General features: G+C 49.9%; 1 protein-coding gene across 1 annotated transcript in view; it reads right to left on the minus strand.

The window, feature by feature from the left end:
* Window positions 1-18,585, minus strand: part of IFNLR1 (interferon lambda receptor 1) — a 31,222-nt gene extending 12,637 nt beyond the window's left edge. Inside the window, exons 1-3 of the mRNA XM_055331783.1 lie at window positions 18,518-18,585; window positions 6,953-7,062; window positions 3,278-3,401 (exon numbers count right to left, since the gene is read on the minus strand). Coding sequence (XP_055187758.1) covers window positions 3,278-3,401; window positions 6,953-7,062; window positions 18,518-18,585 — 302 coding nt within the window. The remainder of the gene's footprint in view (window positions 1-3,277; window positions 3,402-6,952; window positions 7,063-18,517) is intronic.
* Window positions 18,586-18,797: the final 212 nt, after the last annotated feature.

Raw genomic sequence — 18,797 nt, forward strand, 5'->3', positions numbered from 1 at the left:
TGTGCTCTTTGGCCATTCGAATATCTTCCTTTGCGAAACAATTATTCAAGTCTTTTTGGGTGATCTTATTATTGAGATCCAGGAGTTCTTTATCTATTTTGGATACCAGTCTTTCCTGTGTATATATTGTGAGTATTGTTTTTTCTCAGTAGCTGGCTCTTTCATTTTCTTCAGCCTTTTTTTTTTAAGAGTAAAAGTTTTAAATCTGATGGAATCCAGTTTATTTGGCATTATGGACTAAACTGTATTCCCCCCAAATTCATATGCTGAAGCCCAAACCCCCCATATGGCAGTCTAGGCCCTTGGAGATAGGGCCTTTAAAGAGGTAATTAAGATCAAATGCAGTCACGAGGGTGGGGCCCTAAACCAATAGGATTTATATTCTTTAAAGAAGGGGAAGGGATACTAGGCATGCTCTTACACAGAGAAAAGGCCATGTGAAGACAGAGAGAGAAGGTGGCCACTTACAAGCCAAGGAGAGAGGCCTCAGGAGAAAGCAAACCTGCTGATGCCTTGATATTGGGCTTCTAGCCTCCAGAACTGTGAGAAATACGTCTATTGTTTAAGTCCCCAGACTATGGTATTTCATCATGGTAACCTTAGCGGATTAATACAGATTTTGGTACCACACATGGGATGCTAAAAAATAGCTAAAAATGGGGGAGTGGCTTTGCAACTAGGGAATGGCTAGAGGTGGGAAGAATTTTTGGGTGCATATTTGGCCCAAATATGCTTTGGAAACTGCATATGCAGTTTGCAACTTTGATAATTATGCTTTTCTTTCTAACTCTAGAAATGCCAGAGTGCCTTGAGGAGACTGTTGGTAGGAATACGGAGTCAAAGGTGCTTCTGGGAAGAACTCGTATGCAAAGGAAGTATGTCTTACCGGAAACTGGGGGAAAGGTGATCCTTATTATGAAGTGACAAAGAACTTGCCTGAATTGTTTTGGTCTTTAGTAGGAAACAGAAGTTAAAATTGATGAACTTGACTCATTTTCTAGGCAAGGAAGAGATTTCTAGGCAAAGATGTGAAGATGTGATGTGACCTGGTTTCTCCTTACTGTTTATGGTAAAAGGAGACAGGAGAGAAGCACATAGAAAGGGTGGTTGGACAAAAAAGTAACCATAACTGGAAAAAGCTCAGCCTATGCATATGGCAAAAAAATAAGAAAGCAAGTTCTAGATGGAACACCAAGGGTGTGGCTAGGATATCATTTGATAAGGAAATCACGAATGGACTCATGGACTTCATCAGTCATCTCAGCAGAAGCCAGGAACAGAGGTGGTATTAGAGTTATCTATTGAATAACTGCTCAAGCCAATTGACAACAACCCTGGGGTTTCTGAAATGCTGCAAGAACTTTCCTCAGCCTCAGTGATATGCTTCCAGGCTCTCGCCTATTGAAGGGCGCCTGGGTGGCTCAGTGGTTGAGTGTCTGCCTTTGGCTCAGGTCGTGATCCTGGGGTCCTGGAATCAAATCCCATATGGTGCTCCCCGTGGGGAGCCTGCTTTTCCCCCTGCCTATGTCTCTGCCTCTCTCTCTGTTACTCTCATTAATTAAAATTTTTAAAAAAATTCCTAATTCTTTGCCTATCTGAATAATACTACTGAATAGCAAATACTACAAGAGAGGAAGCATCTTTTTGTAAAAAATAATTCTACCTAGGGCAGCCCCGGTGGCGCAGTGGTTTAGCACCGCCTGCAGCCCAGGGCATGATCCTGGAGACCCTGGATCGAGTCCCATGTCAGGCTCTCTGCATGGAGCCTGACTCTCTCTCTCTCTCTGTGTCTCTATGAATAAATAAATAAATAAATCTTAAAAAAAATAAAGATAAAATAATTCTACCTAATAAATAAAAAAAAACCAATTAGAATATCATCATTTTAGAATCCTCACGGGTGCTTAAAAAGTGTAAAAGAGAAGTACAATATCATAAAAGGTCTGGAGGATGGACTTTTGATTTTAATCAATTTATCCCGGCTCCACTATCCCCAGCTGTGTGACTTCTAGCAAAATACACTCTTGGTGTCTCCATTTTCCGCCCTGCAGAGGGCAGGTGCCTCATCCGTCCTCACAGGGCTGTGTGAGAATAAAGAAGTCTGTGTGGACACAGTGCCTGACACACGGCACACAGTACACATTAGGTATTTTCTGCCTCCTGATACATTTCTGTACAGTTCTTTCTGCTGAAAGCTCGCTTGCAATCTGTGCTCTTCCAAAGTAGGCCCCCATCGCTCACATCTGGATTCAACAGAAGGAGGGACCATGACAGAACAGGAAGCACATAAGATTTGGCACCAGGCAGATGGTGGTTTTTCTCCTGGTTCAGTCCCTGGTTTCGTTGGCAAATCGCGGCACCTCTCTGAGCTCAGGTTCCTTGCCTCTAAAATGGGGGAAGTACGGGGGCACCTGGGTGGCTTAGCCGGTGAAGCATCTGACTCTTGATGTCGACTCAGGTCATGATCTCAGAGTCGTGAGAGGGAGCCCTGTGTCAGGCTCTACGGTCCCTCTGTTCCTCCTCCTGCTCACACTCTCTCCCTCTAATAAAATAAATAAAATATTAAAAAAAATAACACAGGGGAAATGTAGCACCTGCCTGGCTATACAGGGAGGCAGAAGTGAAACAGTCACGCAAGATGTTAGGACTCAGCCTGGCATAGGTGGGCCCTGTGCACATGGCACTTACGTCCCCTGCCTGCTTCCTCTTCCTCCTCGCCAGTCCTAGATGGTTCTCTTGACTATCTGCTTTCATCACCTGACTGGCCCATTAGAGAACCTCAAATGATTCCCATTTATGTGCAAAGATGGCAAATGTGCTTCCACTTTCAGATTTCTTTGGTTTTGTAGTGGCGGCCTGGACCGCTGGGGTTGAGAAGACCCCGGGGCTTTGTGGGGAACAGGGCGATCCTCTAGCAGTGCCTACCACGGGCTCTTCAGGAGATATGCTCTTCCTTGTCAGCTGGAACCGCTCCAAGCCCCTCATCCAAGCACTGAGGAATTCCACCACTGGGCCCCTGTAGCTCTACTTGAGCCCTGTTGGACTCTTCTCAAAGATCCCCTGAGCTCCGGCAGACCCAGCACCTGTGCACCGCCCTCCTGATTACATCCTTCCCACCTCCAGACCTTTAAAAGGGTGCTCTCCAAGCACCTGCCATGTGCTGTCTCCCATGGGACATAGAACCAGGAAGCTGACCACGCCCAGGGCAGCTGTCCCAGCCAAGCCCCTCCAGTCTCTGCCCACCTCTTCAGTCCCCAGATTGGAGGCTCCCCTCTACCTCTGATAGGCCACAAAATAGGTCACATTCTGGGAGTAGCCAGGCCCCGGGAGCCAAGTCAGGTACACACTGAAGTTCCGGGAGAGCAGTGTCACGTTCTGGGGAGGGGCCAGACAGGGCTTCCCTGTGGGAGAGAAAGAGGTCGTGAAGCCTGGAGCTGCTGGCTGGTCTTGACATGGGCCATTGGAGCCAAGGGAGTGGCGTGGTGGGCAATCAGGTGTTCACTGGGTTTGAGAAGCAGGAGTCCTCTGGGGTAGCTAAAGCACAGGTGACATGCTGTAGGCGGGGAACCCAGGGTCAGGATTCCAGTCACAGTCGTGCCACTGACGGCCTGTAGTGCAGTCCCTTCTCCCCCACGCCCCACAGCCCCAACCCAGCCTCAGTGGCCCATTTGTACCACGACAGGAAGCTCCTGCCCACTCAGGCACCTGAGGGTTTCAGTAGAACTCCTCCGAACAGGAACCATCTGCTGGGTTTGCTAGACTCTAGGAGGGAACAGCCCTGAGGGTCTCAGGAGCAGACACTAAATTCTGTTCTTAGCCATGTCCAGGAGCTTGCCTGCCATGGTCCCTGGCACAGAGTAGATGCACGATAAACATCTGTTGAATGAATGAATTATTGTGATGAACTGGATTATTCCAAAGGCCTCCCAATTGGTCTCCCTGCTTCCAACCTTGCCCCTTCAGTCCATTCTGCACACAGCAGCAAGGGTGAAAATGAAAGTCAGATCATGTTGCTCCTCTGCTTTAAGCCCTCTAATGGCCTTCACTTCATTCAAGGTTATATCCAAAGTCTTTATAATCCCCCCAAGGCCTACCTAATCCCTCCCACTGCTCTCCCCCTGGCCCCTGCTCTCCAGCCACACTGGCCTTTCTGCTATTCCTAGAGCATCCCAGACACACTCTACCTCCAGCTCTAGGCTTTTCCACGAGCTGTGCCCTCTGTCTAGACTGTCGCCTCCCTGGATCTCTACCCGGCTCACTCCTTTGCTTCCTTCACACCTCTGCTCTCATGTCACTCTCTCAGGGACACTTTCCCTGACTACCCTTAACTAGCTTCTACTTCCCCTCCTTGACACCTCACCGCTAACCCTTGTCTTCTGACATATACACCTGATGACACTTCTCCCCAGTTCGGTGCCCTTCCCTGGAACTTAGAATAAAGTACACGCTCCTTATTGAGGTACATGACAGGCCATCTTATCAACCTCCCCCAGCATGCTCCCCAGCTATAGCCAAACCAAACAGCTGGCCACCGGGGCTGCCCGCTCTTGGGAGACTTTGAACCCAGGGGTCTTTGCCTGCCTCATCTTTGCCATCCAATTTTTTTTTTTTAACCAGCTAATCTTTTAAAGACTTGATCCAAATGTCACTTTCCTCAGCGAGTCTCTAAGAAGTGGTGGTGGGGTGACGGTGCTGATGAGGATGGTGATAGAAGCTAACGTGTATTGCGTCCTAGCTATATGCCAGGAGCTATGCTAAGCACATTGTTGCATTTTCTTTCGATCCTCCCCACATCCCTAGGAGGTAGGTCCTAACTGTGATCACCACATTACGGATGAGGGAAACAGGACTTTTCAGGTGATAACTTGTAGGATCAGAATTCAGAAATGCAGAAATGCAGGCCTAGCCAACTCCAAATTCTGAGCTCCTGACCCACACTTCCTCCTGGAGGCTCTCAGGGGGACTTTTCAGCTTTATTCTTCCAACATCTATGAACCACTATAGGCCAATGACATCTGTTGACCACTGCACACTGGAAGTTTCAAAGAGGAATATAATTCCATTCCTGCTGGTCCCAAGAGAATTCAGCTCCCTAAAGTGTCACACGGCCCTGATGGAAATCCATACAGCTTACAGAGTGGCATGGGAGAGAGGCAGGCCTACTGATGGCTCTCAGCACAGTTCCCTACCCTTGACCTTTTAACTCAAATATGAGTGGCTGCTCCCACCTCATCCTGTGATCCCTACTTGGAACTGGATCACTGGGGTGCAGATGCTGTCATTGTTCCCAGCTTTCTAGCAGGTGAGCAGTGAGGCCAAAGTCTGTCCTACAAGGTATCTTATACGATAGCTTAGACGGTATCTCGTGGGCAGGACACGTCCAGAGTCTGAAGTAGGCCACAGTGGAGAAAAAGCAGCTAGAGTAGTAGATGGTAACTACCATCTATCCAGCCTTCAAAGGGTGGGAGGCACCGGTTTGGCATTCGATACACAAAACCTCATTAGGTCCTCAGGACACACCACCCTATGAAAAAGGTGCCATTCCCCCTCTATGGAGGGGCCCTGGACTCAGAGACAGATGGTAAGTGATCTGCCTGAGGCTACACAGCCAGTTTGTGTGCGAACCAAGATTTGAACCTGGATTCGGCTGCCCTGCACCCTAAATCATCCCACAGCACCATTTGTGTTGGGTGTATTAAATATTCCTCAGATTAAAGGGTAGCTACGTCCAGACAGCAAACTATTGAGTTTGACAGTGAAACAGGGGGACAGAGGATCCCCCCACCCGCCACATACACACAGGTACACTATCCCTCACCAGCTGCAAAAACAGCTACTGCTTTGGAGGTACAGGGGCTGGGGCACCCCCTGAGCTGACCTAGGTGGATGGATGGTCTCACTCCAGCTGCCCACCCCACGGCAAAAGCTGGCCACGCTTGCTTCAGCGTCCGTCTTCTCTTCCACACATCCCACCTGCGTTTTCCTTCTTAGCAATTTCCCTGATTGCTCTGAGCCTCAGTTTCCCCATGTGAAATGGGAGAAAATAGGGATCCCTGGGTGGTGCAGTGGTTTGGCGCCTGCCTTTGGCTCAGGGCGCGATCCTGGAGACCCGGGATCGAGTCCCATATCGGGCTCCCGGTGCGTGGAGCCTGCTTCTCCCTCTGCCTGTGTCTCTGCCTCTCTCTCTCTCTCTGTGTGACTATCATAAATAAATAAATTAAAAAAAACATTAAAAAAAAGAAATGGGAGAAAATAGTACTTACCTCCCTAGAACCTTTGGGCTTTCCCTCTTACATAGGACAGAGTGGTGTCCAGCGCAAAGAAGTTGCTCAAGAAACGTTGGCTTTTAATATTAGTATTAGATTATGCCCAATCCTCTTGCTCTGAAATTGTTAGCTAAGACTGGGGGCAATATTGAGACCTTCGGGTTGGCCCGGGTTTGGTGCTTGGGTCCCGGCCCGGGGTATTTTGCACCCTGCCCCCTTATTGACCAGTGGGAGCCCAGAGAAGCAGCTGGACTGGCGGGGTAACGGCAGCGCCCGGGGAAGCTGGAGCAGTTCCCCTCGGTCTGGGGGGCGCCTCTGAAACCGTGGCCCCGGGAAGGGCTGCGGGCTGCCCTCCCCGCAGCGAGGACCCAGGGTCCCGTTAGCGCAGGGGGCAGTGCTTTTAGGAAACTTAAACAGCCCTTGATGGAACAGCGCGGCTGCTGTCTAGGCGGCCCCCGTCCGTAGACCTGGCATCAGGAAACTGGCTCAGTTTCGTCCGGAAAAAGGAACTGTCAGGGACTCGGGTCTGCTTCGTCCCAAGTCCCAGCTTGGAAGACAAGGGTGGCGGGTGGGCCCGGGAGGGGCGCACCTGCTCGGCGGGCTCCCCCCTCCCGGGAGCTCCGCGGGCCCGGATCCGCGGCCCCGGCCCCCCGCCCCGCCCCGCCCCGGCCGCCCCCCGCGCTTACCGAGCGCCGACTGCAGCAGGCACAGCAGCAGGCACAGCAGCAGGGGGCCCACCGCCCGACCCCCGCCAGGCCGGCTCCCGCGCCGCGCGCCCGGCGCCGCCAGGGTCCACCTCCCGCGCCCCCAGCTCCCCGCCCGCAGCCCGCCGCGGCCGCAGCCAATGGGAGGCCGAGGGGCGGCCCCGCCCCGCCCCCATTGGAGGCCGAGGGGCGGCCCCGCCCCGCCCCGCCCCGCCCCGCCCCGTCGCGGGCTTTCCCCGGGGCCGCCCCGCCGCCGCCCGCGCCCCGCCCGCCCCCCCCCGCCTAAGGGGGGGTGCGGGGAGGGCAAACTGCGTGTCCCCACCAACCCGCTAGGAATTCCAACGTGGGACACTCAGCACCTGCAGAACTGAGCTCAGGCCCAGCTTAACAACACCCCGGCGGGGGCGGGGCCTGTGAAGTACCCGGTCCTAAGCCAAGCACTGCCCACGCGTTATCCGCCTTGATCCCTCTGAAAATCTGGCGGGTCGGTCCTATTATCCTGTGCACACTTCACGCGGGGAGTGGCAGCCTCCAGAGCTAACAGGCTTGTTCTGGGGGAAAGCTGATGCCTGCGACACCCAGACACCAAAGCCTCTGGGTGTGATACCAGTCACCTGAGCACTTGTAATGCCTCGAGGATGTTTGCACCGTAGCAGAAAAGCAAGTAGCAAAATATGGCTCCGTTAAAAAAACAAAACAAAACAAAACAAAAACCTGTGTGTCCATAGGCATGGGTTACAGACCCGGGATGTACACCAGTATGCTCACGGCTGTTAGTCTCTGGGTGGTGAGGAGATATATGTCATATTTAAGTTGCTTCTTTCTGCTCATGTTTATTTATTTATTTGTTTTTTATAATTCTTTATTTTTTTAAGATTTTATTTGTTTATTCATGAGACACAGAGAGAGAGAGAGAGAGGCAGAGGCACAGGCAGAGGGAGAAGCAGGCTCCATGCAGGGAGCCCAATGCGGGACTCAATCCTGGGGTCTCCGGGATCATGCCCTGGGCTGAAGGCGGCGCCAAACCGCTGAGCCACCCGGGCTGCCCTCTGCTCATGTTTAGTTTCTAAGTTTTTCAGTAATTTACATATATTGCTTCTCCAACAAGATTCTAAAAGCAGGGATGCCCAGGTGGCTCAGTGGTTTAGTGCTGCCTTCAGCCCAGGGCATGATCCTGGGGTCCTGGGATTGAGTCCCATGTCAGGCTCCCTGCAGGGAACCTGCTTCTCCCTCTGCCTGTGTCTCTGCCTCTCTCTCTCTCTCTATGTGTGTGTGTCTCTCATGAATAAATAAATAAAATCCTAAAAAAAAAAAAGATTCTAAAAGCAATCATCGCTCTCCTTTATTAAATGTTATTTTTTTCTCTTTTCCACCACTGTCCAAGGAAGTATGGCCTCCTCTTTACAGATGGGGATACGGCCATTCTGGGGCCAGAGAGCGGATGCAGGTGCTAGATTCTGGGTTCAGCCCCGGGGCCTGACTCCATGGTCACAGTGCATCTGGGTAATTTCTTTGTCTGCTCTCTGGGTATCAGTGACAGGTGGGGTGACCGTAGGTCATCCGTGACCATGCCCATAAACTAGGAGCAGCCACTGAGCAGAGGCGATCCTGGGCTCCTCTCTGTGGCTGATGCCAGCTCTCAACTTGTAGCTCAGCAGTTCTTGGCCGAGAGAATGCATTTTCATGACTTCAGTTCAGTTGGGGCTCACAGGGACCATATTTGGACCTCAAAGGCAAGGAAGATGGAAAGACCCCCATGTGTCTTTGAATCTCCTTTTGAGTCAGAAATTGTGTCTTTATCCAACCTACTGCAGTCCTTTCAGGCCCAGAATCCCACTGAACGGGGAGCAGCTTGGCAGTGGGGATGGGGCCGTGGGGAAATGTCTTCATCTGCCACCTGTTCCACTTACTGGGCTTGTCTGGATCTGGCACCTCTTCTTCTTCTTCTTCTTCTTCTTTTTTTTTTTTTTTTAAAGATTTTATGTCTTTATTCATGGGAGACACAGAAAAAGAGAGACAGGCAGAGACACAGGCAGAGGGAGAAGCAGGCTCCACGCAGGGAGCCCGACGTAGGACTCAATCCCGGGACTCTAGGATCATGCCCTGGGCCGAAGACAGGTGCTAAACTGCTGAGCCACCCAGGGATCCCCGCGGCACCTGATCTTTTTGACAAAATCTGTCAAATGCTTGTTCTCCCCTGTTCCCTCCCGTGCCCACCCTATAATCTCAGGTTAGGCTATAGTGCGTCTGGCACAAAGGTCAGGACAGTTCCATCTCTCAAAACCTTCAAAGAAGTCATCTTGCTTGTGGGCCAGAAAATCTCAGCCAGTGACCACAACCTAGTGGGACACAGGTCTTCAATGTGCGGCCTCAATTTCTTTTCACTCTCTCAAATACTGATAATAAGGCCATTTGGGAATAAAATGAGTCTACTTCTACTGAGATCTCTTTATCTAAAACAGCATTCACTAGCATTAACACTTATTTGAATCCTTGTAATGCAGCAGGTACTACAGTTTACGTATATTGTAGTATTTGATCCTCACCACAACCCCACGAGGGGAGTGTGTTAGTATCTCTTTTAACAGATGAAACTCTGGGAGGTTACACTGCTTACCCAAGGTCACACAGCCAGTTAGTGACATGGCTGGGATTTGGACCTTGGTCTGGCTGTCCTCAGAGCCTGTGGGTTTGAACTTCTGCTATTCCTCTTCCAGATGGTTAAGGGTAGACAAAAATAAAATTCTGCAATCTTGATCATTTCCTGATTTGCAAAGATCACAGCCCTAGACTCTCATGAGCGCTGGCAGGTCAGCTTCCTCCTTGTATTAGATTATTGGGTAGAAGCAGTGGTGGGAAGGTAGAGCTTGGGAAATTTTTAACAACTGGGTCTTGGTGGGCAGGAGGAAGCCCTGCTTGGTAGCACTTGTGGAGGTGTGAATGCCTCCACGGCCGGCCTCAATTTCATTATGAGGTCACTGAGCACAGAATTGTGAGGAAATGCACCCAATGGTTCTTCTGTGTCTACGTAAGCCTGCTTTTCCACAGGGTGGGAGAACTATCACGGAGCTGCTCCGGGTTTAGAACAAAGCACATCCCGGGATGCCTGGGTGGCTCAGTGGTTGAGTGTCTGCCTTCAGCTCAGGTCATAATCCCAGGGTCCTGGGATCAAGTCCCACATTGGGCTCCCTGCAGGAAGCCTGCTTCTCCCTCTGCCTGTGTCTCTGCCTCTCTCTGTGTCTCTCATGAATAAATAAATAAAATCTTAAAAAAAAAAAAGAAAAAAGAAAAGAAAAGAACAGAACAGAGCACATAGCACATCCTAAACCCTAAGTGGCATATGGGGCTTATCACAGCATGAGGCTCAAGAGCTGTTACACATGGTCAGAGTTCACAAAGTGGCCTCCACCTCTCCTTTGAGCCTCTCCTCCAGTTCTCCAGGCCCCAGCCTCACAGACAGTCTTACTGGTTTCTCCCTTTCTCTCTCCCTCCCTGTCTCCCTCCCTCTCTCCTTCCTTCTTTCCCTTCCTCCCTCCTTCTCTCCCCCTTCCTCCCTCTCTCTCCTTCCTTCCTTATCTTCCTCCCTCCCTTCCTCCTTCTCTCCTTCCCTCCTTCTCTCCCTCCCTACCTTCCTCTCTTCCTCCCTCCCTCTCCCTCTGTCTCTCCCTTTCCCTTCCTCCCTCCCTCTCCCTCTCCCCCATCCCTCTCTCTTTCCAGCCCTTTGTCTTCCTGCATTTTTCTTCCCCCTGTCTTCTAGCCAACTTCTCTTCCTGCTTCCATCTCAGCTCCTATGTCACTCTCTCAGGGTGCTATCCCCACCTCCTGACTTTGTTCCCAATCCCCATACGTGTCTCCTTCAGAGACTTCATCGTCATTTCATAGAAATCATTCTTGTGCCTGTAATAATCCCTCTGTCCCTGAATCTTCAGCTCCAGGGCCTGGCACATGATAGTAAAAGCAACAGACTTTCAACGTGTGAAACTGTTGTTTCAACAGCGAAACAGTTCTGTAGGCCCCAGACAACCCAGCCTCCCTCCTGGCTCTTAGCTGGCACTGCTAGGCACTCACTAAGTGTTTACTAAGCTGAACTTGACTCATACTTAAAAGACCTCAGTATCTCTTCTGAAAGTATGACTTCACAGTCGTGCCTCCCTCCACAGGTGAGATTTTATAATCTCGCCTCTTCCACTGACCTGGAGAACACCATGTAGAAGACCACACTGTAGGAGGATTCACAGTCTCTCCCTCTCCTGCCTCATCCAGCACGACTGGATCGATAAATGCTGGAGAAGGCAGGAGAGGAGGAAAAAAGTTAAGAACCAACTGGAGCTTAGACATTTGGAGAAGAAAGGAGCAAGTTTAAGAGCCAGCTGCTGCAAACATGAGACGTATGAAACTCTGGAGTGGTGGAGAAAATGGATTTTGGAATTTTTTGCTCTGTGTTAGGACTGGAATCTCTTGTGGCATTTTTTCCCCAAAAGAATAAATATTTTAAATGTCTTTAAACTACTGGGGTTTTTGTTGTTGTTGTTGTTTGTTTGTCTTAAAGTAATTTCCACCTCCAACAGAGTGTTGGAGGGGTGCTTGAACTCAGGCCCTGGAATCAAAAGTTGCATGCTTTACCCAATGGAGCCAGCCAGGTGTCCCCTATTGTTTTGAGTGTTGCTTTTCTTATTGTTGTTTTCATGCAATGCTGGGGGGAGGCAGGCTCCAACACTGGAGGGTTCATTTTATTTTATATTTTATTTTATTTTAAGGCTCCTATCAGTGTCAAGGACAGAGATCTGAAATCGGCTTATGCAAAAAAAAGCAATTCTACTAGCTCATCAGACTGGAAAATTCAAGGATGAGGGTGGCTATGGGATGGCTCTAGCAGGAAAAGAGTCTGATTGGCCTGACTTGGATCACATGCCATTCCCGGAACAATCAGTGTGGTCAGGAAGGATGGGACACTCTAGTTGGCCAGTCTGGGTAGTATGCCCTCCCTTGGGGTGGGAAGCATGAGTAGAGCACCCCAATTGACAGCTCCTCCCACCAAGTGCCACCGAGGAAGGGTGGCTCTCTAAAATGCAGCAGGGACAAAGAGCAAGTCTACTACAGCGGGTTAGATGTGAGGAAACCTTAGCAATCAGCATGCCAACTTCCTGCTCTCACTATCCTTTGGAGCTGCCAATGCTATTCCTGAGCAATTTCAGTTAGGAACATCTCCCTTCCATTGACCTGCTTCCTTGTAATTTCCTCCAATCATCCAGCTATTCATTTTGGGGCCACACAGAATAATACAAAACCTTCCTCTCCATGTCAACCTTCCAGATGTTAAGTTTTCTGGATTCTTCTGCCCAGGTGGTATGAGACTGACCACCAGTTTCCTGGAGATAAAAGCACCAGCCTTGAAATCGGGAGGCCTGGGCTCCAGCCCTCACTCAGCCTTTAATGCAGAATAGTGGCTGCCCTGGGAGGAATTGTACACTGTTCCCATTTTGCAGATAAGGATACTGTAGCCCCCCAAATTCATGTATTGAAACCCTAACCCTCCAAACAATAGTATTCTGAGGTAGAGCCTTTGGGTGGGAATAAGGTCATGAGAGTGGGGCCCACATGAATGGGATTAGTGCCCTTATAAGAAGAAACAGAAGAGATTCTTTTTTTTTTCCCCCTCCTACCTGTAGGGACACAAGAAGAAGACATCTGCCACCTTTAAACTAGGAAGAGTGCTCTCAGCAGGAACAGAATCAGCTGACACCTTGATCTTGGCCTTCCCAACTTCCAGAACTGTGAGAAATAAATGTTTAGGCAGCTCAGTCTATGGTAGTCTATCATAGCAGCCCAAACTAAGACAGATACTGAAGTCAAGAGAGGTTAAGAGCCATGCCCAAGGTCACGCAACTGGAAACGAGGAAGGTGGAATTTGCATCCAGGAGGACATCATTCCAAAGCTTCCATTCTTTATCACTTACTTTATGGCCTCAAGCAAGTTACCTCATTTCTTTGTGCCCCAGTTTTCTCCTTCACAATTTGGGAACTTTGGTGTGTATTAGAATCACCACAGATCACTAGGGCTCATCCCCTGTGTACCTGGATGCAGTGTTTTTGGGGTGGGATCTGAGGCTTTGCATTTTAACAACTTCCCAGGCGCTACTGGTCTGGGTCTTACACTTTGAGAACCACGGTAGTAATGGATTCCAGCTCTAACATACCATGATGGGGGGGGGGGGGGATTTTACCTTTCCATTTAATTGAGTTGAGGTTCCTATTAAATGGGGTGTGCGTGTATGAAAGAGACAGAGAGCACTTGCGTGTGAGTAAGCAGACAGCAGACATTGTGCTGCACAATCACGTTAATTCAAGGAAATTTCAAGAAGTAGGTAAAGTAAGTGGGGATGACGAAGAGTAGATGCCTGGTCAGATTTGAAGGGAAGCAGAAGGAACAGGCTCAGAATCCTACAAGTTTTATAATTATAATAATTCCACTTATTGAACACCTTCTATGTGCTAACTGCTTTCCATACATTATCTCATCCAATTCTTATGGCCAGTCTGTAAGGTAAGTATCAACACTGAAGCTTTGCCAGTGAGAAACTAGGTTCAGAGAAGTTAGGAAATGGGACCGATGGGAATGTAATAGGGTACAGCTGCTGCAGGAAAGGTTGAGGCTTCTCGAAAAGTTTAAACCTCGAGTTACCATACGAATCAGCGATGCCACTGCTAGGTATAGCCTCAAGAGAATGGAAAACATTCCACTTAAAAACTGTACATGAATGTTCATAACAGCATTATTCGTAATAGCCCCCAAAGTGGAAGTGACCCCACTGTCTGTCAACTCAGGAGAGGATAAAGAAAATGTGGCATGATGCTAAGTGAAAGAAGCCACACAAAAGGCCACCTATTGCATCATTGAGACGTCCAGAACGTGCAGCTCTACAGAGACATGGTTGCCAGGCGCTGGGGGAAGTGGGGGTGCTTGGGGGAGTGACTGTTGGTATGGGGTTTCCTTTCCTTGGGATGAGAATGTTCTGGGACTAGATGGTGGTGATGGTGGCATGACTCGACGACTACATTAAACACTACACTCCAAAAGGATGAAATCTGTGGTAGGTGGGGTATAGCTCAATTAAAGAGAGGGGGCTGCAGGGGGACCTGGGTGGCACAGTGGTTGTGTCTACCCTCAGCTCAGGTCGTGATCCCGGGGTCCTAGGATCCAGTCCGCATGGGGCTCCCCACAGGGAGTTTGCTGCTCTCTCTGCCTGTGTCTCTGCCTCTCTCTATGTTTCTCATGAATAAACAAAATCTTTTTTTTTTTTTTTTAAGAGAAGGGTTTGCTAAGGCTACAGACAGAGGGGTGCAGCTGGGAGCTGAACCTAGGGGCACGTGGCCTATGATTACCGCCTTGGCACCCCCCTCACCTGGGCAAGGCCCCTCCCTCCTCCGTGTGGGCTCGGCCCCCCCTGCGCCTCCCTGGGGCCTGATGGGGACACGACCCGGTGGGGTGCGGGGAGGCGGCAGGCCGGGGCGGGGGTGCGGGCCAGAACCCCTTCTCCCTTTCCCGTAAGAGCAGCGGGGCCCTTTCCAAACCTGCCCAGTCTGCTCCTTCCAGGCCTGGGAAGGCCCCGGGGCGCTTGACAGCGGCTCCCAGGTGTGCTGACCGCCGGGCGTGCACGGACGGCCGGCACCTGCCGGGACCCGGCCCGCGCCCCAGGGCCCGCCCGCTCCTTCTGGGAAAGCGGGGGCGGCTGCGAGGAAGCCTGCCCCCCCTCCAGCTACGCACCTCTGCTCCCCGAGCCACAACTCTCCTGTCTAGTGGGGTCTCCTTCCTGCCGCTGACCTTGAGGGCGGGGTGGGGGTGGGGGTGTGTGGGGGGTGGTGGGCGGGTGTCCTGCCTCCCTCCCTTCCCTCCCTCCTTTAGGTCTTTCTCTTCTGTTTCTTTTTATCATTTTTTAATTTATTTTTTAATTTTTATTCTGTTTCTTTTTAATAATGAATTTTTGACAGCACAAGCAATAGATGAATACACCTTCCTCTTCACACCTTAAAGGAGCACAGGTTCACTATTTCCCCACCCGCCCCCCAAGTCACGCCCAAACCTTAGGTCACTGGTCTGATCAGTATGGGGGGGATCTGCCAAGTGTTATTCTTGGGACCCATTGTAAACAGGTGATAGGGATCCCCGGGTGGCTCAGCGGTTTGGCACCTGCCTTCGGCCTGTGTGATCCTGGAGACCCGGGATCGAGTCCCACGTCAGGCTCCCTGCATGGGGCCTGCTTCTCCCTCTGCCTGTGTCTCTGCCTGTCTCTCTCTCTCTCTGTCTCTCATGAATAAATAAATAAAATCTTAAAAAAAAAGAAAACAGATGATACTGTGGGGTTTTATATACATTGTTTTGTATTCTATCATCCTGCAACTTGCTTCTGGTATTGTTCCCTCCACAAAACTCCGTGGAGAACTTTCCACATTGTACACATTGTACGTGGAGACTCCCCCCCCCCTCAAACTATTCCACAGGTCAGATGTGTCATATTTTATTTAATGCTTCTCCAGTTGATAGATATTTAGAATGTTTTTGACTTTTCAAGATGACAAAATGCCTCAATGCTCACCAGTGTGAACCACTCAGTCTACACTCAGGGGTAGATAATCCTGAGGTGTGGATCTGCTGGGTCATAGGATGCATTTAAAAATTTAACAAGTACTCAAGTTGCTCTGTACAGTGGCTAACCCCATCAAACTCCTACCAGGAGCATACACGAACATATCCTTTACCCAACGTCCTTATCAACCTTTCCATCTTATCAGACTTAAAATTTCTTCCCAGTTAGTGTTTTCTCAATGCTAATTTGCATTTCTGTGGGAGTTTCCTGAAAGTTCCAGCTTCCTGGTGCATGGAAAGAACTCAGGGATTGGGGGTTGACGGTCTGAACACCAGACACACCCAACTGCTCTGTGACCGTGGGCATTATCTAGTCACTTCTCTGGTCCTGGGCACACTCATATACGTGATCTCTCTGCAGCCTATATTCCTCTCTGCCTGAGAACCTTGGTCATCAACTTTCTCTTGGCTCCTCTCTGAGATCTAAGTTTTCTTGGTTTTCAGGGAATCCTTTTTGTCCCTTCCATCACCACCCCTCCCTCACTGGGACTCTGACATGCTTGAGTAAGGCACTATCTCCAGAAGCTTCCCACTGGAATGCACATGTTCCCAGCAGTGGACAAATCTTCAGCTTGCCCATTGCTCACTGAATAGTGTTCTGGAGGGAACATTCTGACGAGCTCTTAGCAGGCAACAGGGTCAGGACACCAGGTGGAAAGGGCTTTATTTATGTATTTTTTCCTTTAGAAAAAGTTTTTACTTTAGATTTTACTTTAGAAAAGCAAAATGTGTGTGCAGAAAATTCAAAAAGCATAAAGAAAGTAAAAGGGGCTCAGTAGGTTAAACATCTGCCTTTGGCTGAGGTCCTGATCTCAGGGTCCTGGGATTGAGCCCCACATCGTGCCCCATATCAGCAGGGAGTCTGCTTCCCCTCTCTCTTCCTCCTCCACAGCCTACCCCACATGTGCGTGCTGTCTCAAATAAATAAATAAAAATAAAACCTAATCCTACTCTCCAGAGAGACTCATTGCTGCCATGTGTGTCTATCTTCAATAGGTGTGTACGTGGAGAGCATTTTTATATGCATTTTTATTGCTAATTTTTCATTTAGCAGTATATAATGAGCATATCATCTAAAACCTTTTTTTAAATCTCAATTTTTTTCCTTTTTTAATAACTGCTTTCAGAAAAGCTGTACCAATTTGGGTTTCCATGAGGTGTGGATGGGTAAACTTTGGAAGGAGTAGGATGGCCCTCACCCACCTGGACACACACTCTGGTCTTTAAGTGGACGAAGACCTCTGCTGGGAGAGAGCAAGGTCAGAGAGCTCCCAGGCACCTCCTTTCATCTACAAAGCCTGTCTGTCCCTCCACCCAAAATCTTTCTTAATCAACTGCATTTCCTGAGAATGAACCCCAGGGGGCACCACACACCAAAGAAAAGTGATCAAAACTGAGCCCTTGCATTGGACCGAGACACTTCTGCTAGTCCAAGGCAGAGAGAGGCCATCTCTCTTGGGCTCCATGAAATCCTCCCTACCTGACCTCCTGCAACCTCTGGGTAGTGTGTGTGTGTGTGTGTGTGTGTGTGTGTGTGTGTGTGTGTGTGTGTGTGTGTAAAAACTCTCAGATGTGCCCATAGGAAACTCTGGGAGTTAGAGGAGTCAAGGAGCATATAACATCAGGATAAGGGCTGGATTGCAGCTTCCCTGGTGTGCGTCTTTAGGCCAATTACATCACTGTTCTGGGCCTCAATGTTTCTCATCTGTCAAATGGGAGTGAGAATTTCCTGCCCTTTTTTACCGTGTGTGTAACATATGCAAAGGCATTTTGAAAACCAACACTCTGCCCAAATCTAAGGACTCTGCTGGCAGTGTGGAGACCAAGTGCAGAGGGTAAGGACACATGTAGCAAGACTGGGTAGGTGTCAATCCAGGGGAGATCATAGCGGTGGCAGCTGTGAAGGTGATGAGCAGTAGCTGGATTCTGGACATATTTTGACGGTAGAATCAATGAGATTTGTTGGAACATTTGATGTGGGATATGGAGGTAAGAGGGTCCAGGATGATACTGAGGCTTCTGAGCAAGCGAGTTAAGACATAGGTTAGAGGATTGGGCCTCGATCCCTTTCTCGGGGAACCATAAAACTCACACTAGCCAGTAGGTTGAACTAGTTCAGAGACAAAGACATGCCTGATGCACACACCCCCACATCCCTGCTGGCACCCACGGGAGACGTCATTAATGCATCGTGGCACCCAGAATCCTTCTCCACAGGGGTCGAGGCAGCCACTACCAAGTCAGTGGAGTTGATAGAAAGATGAAAGACCTCCATCATCCTGGGACTTGACAGGAGGCCCAGGAAGACAGTGAAAACCACGGGCTTTTGTGTCAGAGAGACCTGGGCTGGAAAGCTAACCTTGCTACAAACTAATCTGAGACCTCAGAAAAGATAAGGTATCCTTCCTGCTTCGGTCTCATCATCTGACAAGTGAGGTTAATAATGGTTCCTATCCTATGGGGTCATTGGGGAGATTAAATGGGATAATCCAGGAAAATTACTTGGTACTGTGTCTGGGGCACAGGAAGCTCTTAAGAAAAGCAGCAGCACTTCTCCCTCTGCCTGTGTCTCTGCCTCTCTCTCTGTGATTCTCATGAATAAATAAATCTTAAAAAAAAAGCAGCAGCAGCAGCAGCAGCAGCAGCAGCAGCAGCAGCAGCAGTAATAGCTGTTGAATGGTGTTATTCCAGCTTGAACATTCCAGAACACAGCTAGCTCCCTTGCGGTTTCTGACGTGCCCCACAGAGGTGCTGTAATGCAGGGACTTTCCAGCAGGAGGCACTGTTGACGTTTACACCTCTATTGCCCACAGAGATTCAGGGACTGGGGAGCAATTTTGGCCGGAGTAGGGACCTCCAGGGTCTGTCCTGGCGGCTGCCTAGACCCTTTTTTCTCGTGGTACAATAAACGGAGCTCCTGGCTGCCCCCAAACTGCAGTGTCTGAGCTTCCTTCCCTGGGCCTGGCCCCATCTTCGCGGACACTGTTCTTGGCCTCCACCTGCAAACCCAAGCGCAGCCACTGACCCTGGCCTTCCAGGCGCTGGGCCTCCCCCTGTCCAGCCTCCCAGCTGCTACGGATGTCCCCGGAGTGACCAGGCCTGTGAGTACCTTCCGGGCACTTTGCATGTTGTGCCCATTTGGAGTTTGGGTCTTGCATCCACCCTCCCTGCTCCGCTCTGTAA

The sequence above is a fragment of the Nyctereutes procyonoides genome, unplaced genomic scaffold, assembly GCF_905146905.1.
Source record: "Nyctereutes procyonoides isolate TBG_1078 unplaced genomic scaffold, NYPRO_anot_genome, whole genome shotgun sequence".
NCBI lineage: Eukaryota > Metazoa > Chordata > Mammalia > Carnivora > Canidae > Nyctereutes > Nyctereutes procyonoides.